We start from the raw sequence: 10,329 nt of genomic DNA on the forward strand, positions 1-10,329 counted from the left end.
AGTAGCGGTGCGTTGTGCGTGCTGCGAATACAGTAGTAGGGATATAACAGCGGTACACGTCGTACTTATTAAAACATATTAATTTACCATTGATTACTGCATGCATAGGTAGGTGCATGTAGATGATTAATTCCATAGTTGCATGTATAGTGAGCACCGTGCATGTAGGTAATTATTTAACGACCTAATGCGCTGTATGACAGGTGTTTGATGATATTATTACAACGAAAATCAACACAACACATTACTTATTATTAAATATAAAAATATTTATTTTATTTACACTTTTAAAAACATAAAAAATATTCACTCGGCAATTCGTAAACAGTATAATTAAATTATTATTCTACCCCGAAACTATACATAGTTTTCAAGCACTGGAAATAATGTACTTATGCAAACGACGATAGTACCCGCACACTGCGCAACGACTTACATACGCTGTGCCGGATTTAGTGGGGGTGCAGGCAGTACCACAACAACCGCAGGGGCAGACGGGGCAATGCCCTTGTAGAGGGCCGCTAATCGTTGGCTCAGAGGGCCCCGACCACGACGGCGCCCCGCATCTATTTTATATTTTTAAATAATTGCATAGTAATCTAATATTTAAATCAAATAAAATATATTAAATAAAAATATTTATTTTTATAATTTATTATGCTATGTAATTTGTTGTCGAAGAACAGGGCCCCTATTTATCCATAATAATACCTAGTATGTTTTTCTATAAATGGTCACTGGTCACTGGCCACTGGATAGTGGGCCTTCATATTAGATTTTTAGGCTTTAAAAAAAAAAAATCACCATCATTATTTATTTTTGTAAAGGTACCCTATAAAAAAATATTATATACATAGACCTCAAGGCCCCACACATTGACTTTGTCCGGGGCCCCAAGAATCCTAATTGCGGCACTGGGTGCAGGGGGTACAGTGCTCCTCACTTAAGGCTCATATTATCTCAGGGGCCTTATATTAAAGTCTTAAATTGTCTGACTATGTAAATTTATGAATACAATATTATTAAGTATAAATTATATTTAAATAAAATTGTTGTTGGATTTACATATTTGTTTTTAAAAACATTAGTTATATAGTATAGCCGTATATGTATCAGTGCTTGGTGAGTTCCTTATAAAAAGGAATTCGTTCCGTTCCTCGTTCTTTTTTTAAAAAAAGGAATTCGTTCTATTCCTTGTTCCTTAAAAAAAAAAAAGAATTCGTTCCTTTGTCGTTCCTTTGGAAAATGAACGAGTTCCTTTTTTAGTTCCAAATAAAATAAAAATTCTTATTTAATCATCAATGTTTTTTTTTCTTATTATGCATACTTCTTTAATTTTTATTTATAATATATAACTACAAGTAGGTACATATTTTATAATATAAAATATGTACCTACTTGTTACATATTATGTTTATGCAATATATTATTATATATTTTGAGATTTTCTTCAAAATTACATTTTTGGCTAACGTATATTGATTGTCTTAACGTCGATACTCGATAACAAAATATCGTTATATACATTATACACATTAAAAAATATATCTTAATTTCGATTTTTACATACTTATCTGTGTAAATTATTGGAACTAAAAAGGAACGAACAATTTTGTTATTTTTCCTTAAAGAAAAGAACTAGTTCATTTTCTCGTTGTTTTTTTATAAAAAGGAATTCTTTCCAGGAATCCGTTCCTTTTGGAACTCGTTCCTTCCAAACACTGATATGTATATAGTATAGTTACCTATATAGTTATAAAATCGTAGGTAGGTACTATATGTCTATAATCTATATCTTAACATATTTTGATGGGGCCGCAGCAGTAAAGTCTCTCGATGGACGAACACATATAGGTAACCCGATAACCGTGATTATATTAGTTTTTATATTTTATTGTATAGGCACGGTCACTTGGTGTACCTAAATGCGCATTGATTATGTTATTGTTATGACTTATGATTATTTTTTGTTTCTTATTTTATGCATACTATACATCTATACCTAACTAGGTATGATATTTATTTTAAATGTTCTTATTAAATACGTAATTTACTTACCATGTAGGTATATACTTTCGTCTATTATTGACTTTTTAAATAGAAAACATTTCTTACAGACATTTTTGTTAGTGGAGCATCAAAAGGCGTTAGTAATAAACAATTATTTGTGTAACTCAATGAGTAAAAATCGACTAAGTAGCATTACAATATTAAATATAGAATGAAACTGGACTACAGAAATAAATATTTTACAAATAACTAATAGTTTTGCTAAGTAAATGTAAAATCAAGAAAAAATGTATTTGAAATAAATGTATTCGTGAAATTATAAATAAAAAATTATATAGATTTTAAATGAATATTAATAATTTGTATGATTAAGAGGACGTTATACCCCGCGCGTGTGTTGTCTCCATCTTATAAGTGCGTAACATAACAAATCCTACGCTCAGCAGAACACGTGTAGCTCCGTTGGTTTACAAATTAAATTGAATTTACCTCTTAACAAATTTAAAGGTAAGATTATTATCTTGATAACCTCATGGGCTTTTTAGTATATTTTAATTTTTAAGCGAGTTATGAGTACTTAAAGATGTATAAACCATTTACAATTTTAAAATAATCATAGCTTGCTTTAAAATTAAAATATAATAAAAAGCCCATGAGGTTGTCTAGATAATAATCTTACCATTACATTTTATAAGAGGCCAATTCACTCACATTTTTAAACCAACGGAGCTACACGTGTTCTGCTGAGCGTAGAATTTGCTATGTTACGCACTTGTAAGACGGAGACAACACATGCGGGTATAACGTCCTCTTAGGCATTTAGTTATTGTTACGGGCAACGCCATTTTATATAATGTATGGTCGTAATATGACGTATTTTCCGATTACCCATTCGTTGGCAGATATACCGATTACTGATACAGTGATACAATAGTAGGTATTATATTATTATAATGAGATGATGTCGGTGACAATTTATGCTCTGCGCCACGGCAGTCGTCAAACTGGGAAATTTCAAATAGGTAGGTAGATAATTATTATTAATTTGTGTATGCAGGTAACCTAAATAATATTATTATTGTCGGCGACGATGCGTCGTACCGGACGACGGCTGACCGCTGTGGGATAAATAAATAAATTCGAATAATTTAATATAGGTGCCCATATTATTATACTACAGTAGCCTTGGTAACGACCGTTTTGTAGATTTTAAACAATAATCGTATACGGAAACGTTAAATTAAACGAACTATGGATACACAAAAAAAATTTGTTTTGACAAATAATAAATTCATAGATAAATTTACATAGGGATTTTAAAAAAACAAAATTTTTACTATAAAGCAAAACTATTTGAATGGCTGATGGAGCAGAAAACGCAAACACTAACGTGAAACCAGAAAAAGTTGAAAGAAACAAATCAAAAGAAAAGAAAAAGTCAAAAGATCAAAAGCTTTCGGTATTAGAAACGCACGGGTACACTGTTGGCCGAAGCGTGGGTAGTGGATCATACGCTACCGTTAAGGTTATAAATTGTATAATAGTACCTATTTAATTCTCAACTAACACGATAAACAATAAATGCTAACATTTAAAACAATTATTGATAAAAAAAAAACAAATATGAAAATTATAATACGTTTTAAAATAATATGTACCAACCTATAGATTGCACATTCCGAACGCCATAAGTGCAATGTGGCAATTAAAATTGTTTCAAAACTTCAAGAGGCGACCGATTATTTAGAAAAATTCCTACCCAGAGAAATCGAAGTGGTCAAAGGCCTTAAGCACGATAATTTAATCAGATACTATCAAGCGATCGAAACAACACACCGGTAATAATTATTATATAGATACTTTTGCAGTCGTGCATTATTATGCATACTTATCTAGTGTGCATCAATAGAAAAATATACACTTGGCATTTTAGAGTTTACATCATTATGGAATACGCGGAAAATGGGAGTTTATTGGACATCATTAAAAGAGACGGTAGAATAGACGATAATAGAGCTCGAAAATGGTTTATGGAACTTGTTAACGCTATAGAATATTGCCACACAAAAGGAGTCGTACACAGGTACCAATGTTAAGTGTCTTATACTCTTATTATAGATCAGGGTTCAGCAACCAGGCGATCGAGATTGGCTGGTCGATCTTTAGAGAAATAGGTTGATCACGTGCGTTATATTAAACACGCGTTTACACTTTATTAGTTATTACAAATTATTGCAAAGTAACCACTAGCGGAGAAAAAGATACAATTTTCCGATGGAGAAATAATAAAAGCAGAACATAAATATACAATTTATTATTATGCTTTATTTAATAATATAAATAATATACCTACCAAAATAAATAGTAGGCGATCACCAAGATTGGTAGGTACTTAAAATTAGCCCACTTTAGTGGCGTAGCCAGGATTTCTAAAAGGGGGTTAATAAAAAAACCTTATAAAAATTAAATTTGTATTTTTTTCACAATACATAAAAAATATAGTGATGGCCGATGGGGGAGGGGTAAATGGCCCCTTTACCATCCCCCCTCCATCAGCCAAGACACTTGTTGGGAAACGTTGGCGACCTCTCCTGCCCTGTTATAGATAGACCGCCGTCATTTACATAGAAATCAAAATGATTTTTGTTCTCAGAGACATAAAATGTGAAAACTTGTTGATGGACACCAGTTACAATATCAAGTTATCGGATTTCGGATTCGCTCGAAATAATATGATAAAGAAAAATGGTCAGATGAAAACGAGCAGCACGTTCTGTGGTAGTTACGCTTACGCGTCACCAGAAATATTAAAAGGCATACCCTATCAGCCCAATACCTCTGACATTTGGTCGATCGGAGTAGTGCTTTACGCCATGATATTTGGAACTCTGCCCTTTGACGATACAACTTATCAAAAATTACTTAAAGTAGGTACCAAATTGTTTGCGGCATTATATAATGTATCAACCTACTATCTTCAGTGCCACGATTAACTCGTACTATATATCTCGTGATAGAAATGATGGATAGACCAAGAATATTTTTTTAGAAATTTGGTTGAAGTTTCACGAGGGCTGAGAGTAGGTTGGATTAAAGGATTCTTGGTTGGGTTAATAATAAATATTTAATCTGCCCTGGGGTTCTAATTGTTATTACTCACACCACGCCACTGATTACGTAAATAATAGATAATAACTAATGAAGTATAAAAATCATTTAGCAACGAATATTTTTTGTCTAATTTTTTTTTCACTAGCAAGTACAAAAGCCAGTTTCATTCCCTCGAGACGTAATTATTTCCGATTCCTGTAAACAGATGATAATAAAATTACTGGCACCGCTGAAAGTTCGTTTAAATATATCAGAAATAAAAAATCAACCGTGGAGTCAAATGACAGACAAAAATCCAACCGATAAAAATGAGCCCGAACAAACAGTATCTTGACGGGTAATTAACGAGAAGATATTAATAATTATGTAGTATCTATAAATAGTATTCAAAAGTGTTGTCAACGGATCTGTTTTTTAGGAATTGAATATAGGCAATTTACGAACGCATTTGTTCCGTATAAAACTAATGTGTGGATAATATTATGTAATTCCGTAAATTGTCAATTTTGACATTTCTATTCTTTTCAAATATATTTAGAATACGTATTTAAATAATTTTTAAAAGCATTCAATGTACCTACATTACAAATCCCAGCTACCTACTCTTTTTTTAGTTAAAATATGGGTAACTATATTGTAGTTCCGTAATCAAAGGGGGGGGGGGCAAGTGACCCCCTGAAATATTAGTATGAACAATGGTGTCATAAAGCAACTGCAGTCGAAAATATTCTAGTTCTATAAAATCTAGAGAGAAAAATTAAGTACCCCCCCCCCCCAAATTAAATATTGTTTCCGGCTACGGCACTGATAGATTGATATAATATCCTAGTTGAATACTATCTTCAAAGACGTCCATACTGTTATAGTATTATAATACGAGTCACAAGGTTATCTTTTTCCAACAATATTAGCCCCCCTCTTTCACTGCTACCAGACCATTTCTTTAAAGCCTTATAAGTTACAGGCCTATTATAATACGATTGTGTGAGTAGTAAACGATCATACTATTATGTACACAACGTCGCCGACGTCGAAATCATTACGTGTCTCATAATATACTAAATAAATCCAAGAGGCAAAAGATTGGTTTTCTATAATATGGTATCCTATTGAAACAACTATAATGAGTTGACTGACGGTCAAATCTATATACTTTTTGAGAGAACGCTAATAGAAGTTTATTTTATACCAATAAGTAATATTATACATTGATTATATAATAATAATATATTAATAACATATTATCCATATTTTGTTGTTCATTATACTGTAAAATCAATTATTATAATACCTATATTATAGTATTAAAATAAATTAAATTAAATAAGTTATGATGGGGGGAGGTGGTCTTCTTTAAGTAAGATAAATGACGAAATCGTATGTGTATTCAGTATTTAACTTTCATCTGGAATATATACCGGCAGTATGATAAAAAATAGTAAGTAATATCAGCGGAGAAAAAAAACGTTCTCGAGTTCGATTGTTACTGTACCTACTACCTATTGACATTATGCGAGTATGCGACATGTAGGTTCAGACAGCCACGTTACCTTTATGATGGGAGTTGCATTCACATTGCAGTTACAGCAAGACTGGAAAAGTTAACTATTTTTTTAACTCGTTAAGTTAAGTTGTTTTAAAATAATTAAGTTAAAAGTTACTCGTAATTGTTTTCGTTAACTCGATAAATTAGAAGTTAACTATGAAAAAAAAGTAACTTAACTTAGTGTACCCACAGTTAAAATTTACTAATTTGCAAAAATAAAAAGCTCCAGATGCATAATATGGTTTGTTAGATAATTTTTATTTACGCTCAAGAAAATTACTGGGGAAATTTAAAATGATACATCCAAGTAAAAACTCATTCAAAAATTTGTATTATTCTTAGGACGAAAATTAAATTAGTTTAGATACTTTTAAAATAAAATTTACTTGAAGTTAACACGTTAATCTTTAAAAAAGTAACTTATTAAGTTAAAATTAAATTTGAAAAAAAAATTAACAAGTTAATTAACTTAACGTTTTAGCTTAATTTTTACTTTTAACACGTTAATGCTCAGCCTTGGTATACAGTGTACGCGATCCGGTCAAAATGCCGGCAGTCGAAATATCGAAAAGTACCTATGAAATATCAACAGGTTAGAATGCCGGCAGTAAAAATATCAAAAAGTACGGTAATATTATATCGACAGATTAATAAAAATAACCGACCGTCGAAACAACATAATATTGTGTAAAATAATGATACTTGTCGACTGTCGTAATAATATAAACCGATAAAGCAATACTATTATCTCGATTTATACAACGAAGCCTGTATGTAAAACTGCACCTAAACTATAAAGATTAAATTTGAACGGCAAATACTAATAAAAATCCGGACGTGCCGAATGAAACGGTCAAAACGGAAAACATATATATATCTATAAATATTTAATCATATAATAGGTGTAGGTAGTTTCTGTGTTACATTATTTTTATTGTGTTAAACCATTGGAACCAATTTGGAAACTGGCACCAACTTTGAATTAATCATAATTTCAAATGTAAGTTCAAAAGTAATGATTTTACAATGTGTGTTTTTTTTGTGTATGTACATGATAATTAGGTAGTCAAAATAATACTCTGATTTTCAACCTCAGAACCTATCTTGTTCGATGAAAAATCGAATATAGTTAGCGCATGGGGAGGTCAAAATTTATGATTCCCAAAAGTTTTCAAAGCGCTGGGAAAAACTAGATTTTTTACGCAAAATCGGTTTTCGACAAAATCGATTTCGGTTTTTAGTGAATTAGTTATAACTTAAAATGTAATTTTGGTTTGTCGATAGTTCGACTATCGACATATTTTTCACTGTCGGCGTTTCGAACGGATCACGTACACTGTATACCAGTGGCGGATCCAGGGGGAGGGCAAAGGGGGCATTCTCCCCCCCCCCAATCGCCATAGTTTTCCTTCGTTTTACACTGTGTTTAGCCAATTTTGGAACTTTTTGTACTTTCCTTCCCCCCCCCCCAAAAAAAATAAACCCTGGATCCGCCACTGCTGTAGATATACAGTGTGCATGCAACTCCCATCACACAACGGGTGCTGTCTGAACCTAATACTGTCAATACGGTAACTCTCGATCTTAAAAACGTTTTTTCTCCGTTGATATTACATACTTACCTACCTACTATTTTTTTTTATCATACAGCCGGTATATTATATTCCAGAGGAGAATACTGAATACAAATACGATTTCGTCATTCATTTTGCTTGAGGAAGACCTCCCCACCTCCCCACTGACTTATTTTATTTTATTTATTTTAATACTATAATATAGGTATTATAATAATTGATTTTACAGTATAATGAACAACAAAATATGGATATGTTATTAATATATTATTATATAATCAATGTATAATATTAGGTACCTACTTACCTACCTATTAGTATAAAATAAACTTCCATTAGCGTTATCTCAAAAAATAGGTACCTACCTATAAAGATTTGACCGTCAGTCAACTTCTTAGTCGTTTCAATAGGATATCATATATTAGAAAATCAATCGCATACCTTTAGGATTATTTAGGGCATACTTGTTAAATATTTAAACATTAGTATTTAAATAATTTTTCTGTATTTCTAATACTTATTATTATATTTTGTATTTAAAAATATTAAATAGAAAATCCTTTCGAACAAGATTTTTAGTTTGGTTTTTCAACTATGAAGAAATTGCTTATCGTCGACGAGACGATGTGATGATTATAAATATTTAATTATAAATTGCCAATTATCAGGGGGGTGGATCTGTAACGGGGAACATGTAAAATAACATATAAATGATACACAGCGTCCCGTTACATCTTATCAATTTCAATCGCTAATACGGTATACCGTATATTTGGCTATTTATATTTTATAGTAGGTAGGTACCGTAGCACGACGACACTCCACGTCACAGTATCTCACACTCGTTATTTGTTAATCGTTTTACGTTAGTTAGGTACTATAGTCACTACTCACTAGACTAATCTTGTCGTGGGCCCTGACCATATTCAATACACATAATTACATTAAACAAATAATTAGTTTTAAGAATTAAGAACCTGAAAACAACAAGTCTAAAAAAAAAATGTATTTAGAAGTATTTGAAATACTTTTTGAATATATTTGTATTTGTATTTAAATACTTATTAGCAAAGGTATTTAAATAAATATTTTAATACTTTTTAACTGAATTATTTAAATACCTATTTGAAATACTTTTGAAAAGTATTTTTAACAACAATGATTTAGGGTATAAATGAAATATGACACACGTAATGATTTTAAATCTCCTCAGAAGATTGAAAAGAAATGGTGTTGTAGTTATTGTGATTTTATCATTCTAGATAATTCACGATTACGAACCGTTACCGTTTAGATTATGATAATATAGGATTACCTGGGTACCTACTGAAAGTGCTTTTCTTCCGTTTATTGGTCTAAATTCTTGAAAAAAACTCCGTTTACACGTCTTCACCTATGACATGCACAAATTGGTGCATGTCTAAAATAAATAATTTTTAATGAACAATTTATGATTTTGAATTATCATTAACTGGTTTAAACTTCTATTTATTAATATAGACCGGTTGAAAATGGAGCCAAAAGAAGAAATTAAGTATTATATACTGGTAAAACAACTCACGGATTTAAAATATACACAAATTAAAACACATAAATAAACTTATATCAATGCAATAATGAAAAATTTTTTTTTAGTTAAAATATGAAAAAACCTGTTTGGATTGTTGTGTATGTACTCTTTTCACATTTTAATCGATAAGCGTTTTTCTGTTTTCGCAACAGATTATTGTAATTTGCGATAGGTACCTACAAACTACTAAGATAATATTAGTACCTATTAGTAGTATAATAGTAGCTATAAGTTTTTGGTCTATTAATTATAATTTATTGCAGTGACGCCTGGTAATTGTGGGTGGTGTCGTGGACCGTGGTGGGCAGGTGGTGCAGTTGGTGTATATAATAAATGCATATCTATTAGTTAAACCACAATATTGTCATATAGGCGGAACTAGGGTTAAAATTCTGGAGGGACTACAGCCCACCTAACAAAACTGTTAATTTAAAATAACCCATCAGGGGCTTATATATTATCTAAATCAATAAGGGATATTTTTGAAAGGTTAATTCGTATTCAGCGGGGGGGGGGGG

The 10,329-nt window shown here is 31.3% G+C and overlaps 1 protein-coding gene across 4 annotated transcripts; it reads left to right on the forward strand.

Annotated features, from left to right (window-relative positions):
• The first annotated feature begins 3,181 nt into the window (after window positions 1–3,181).
• Window positions 3,182–9,855, forward strand: LOC100162305 (testis-specific serine/threonine-protein kinase 1-like). Of its 4 annotated transcripts, none has more exons than XM_008191632.3 (6): window positions 3,182–3,535; window positions 3,679–3,848; window positions 3,944–4,093; window positions 4,664–4,937; window positions 5,327–5,458; window positions 9,742–9,855. In XM_008191632.3, exons 1-5 carry the CDS (start codon window positions 3,368–3,370, stop codon window positions 5,453–5,455), a joined length of 891 nt encoding a protein of 296 aa, XP_008189854.1. In that variant the 5' UTR covers window positions 3,182–3,367; the 3' UTR covers window positions 5,456–5,458; window positions 9,742–9,855. The 4 variants fall into 4 exon arrangements, with proteins under 4 accessions (XP_008189854.1, XP_029341484.1, XP_001945051.1 ...); XM_001945016.5 differs by lacking the exon at window positions 9,742–9,855 and adding an exon at window positions 5,540–5,637 and having other exon boundaries at window positions 3,185–3,535; window positions 5,267–5,458; XM_016809629.2 differs by having other exon boundaries at window positions 3,186–3,535; window positions 5,267–5,458.
• Window positions 9,856–10,329: the final 474 nt, after the last annotated feature.

Source organism: Acyrthosiphon pisum, chromosome X, assembly GCF_005508785.2.
Source record: "Acyrthosiphon pisum isolate AL4f chromosome X, pea_aphid_22Mar2018_4r6ur, whole genome shotgun sequence".
Taxonomy (NCBI): domain Eukaryota; kingdom Metazoa; phylum Arthropoda; class Insecta; order Hemiptera; family Aphididae; genus Acyrthosiphon; species Acyrthosiphon pisum.

Excerpts from the sequence above, each read along its gene's own strand:
- LOC100162305 (XM_001945016.5), top strand. The coding sequence starts at position 3,368 with ATGGCTGATGGAGCAGAAAACGCAAACACTAACGTGAAACCAGAAAAA. Across the intron at positions 3,536-3,678 it reads GATCATACGCTACCGTTAAG|ATTGCACATTCCGAACGCCA; the intron begins GTTATAAATTGT and ends ACCAACCTATAG. Across the intron at positions 4,938-5,266 it reads CTTATCAAAAATTACTTAAA|CAAGTACAAAAGCCAGTTTC; the intron begins GTAGGTACCAAA and ends TTTTTTCACTAG.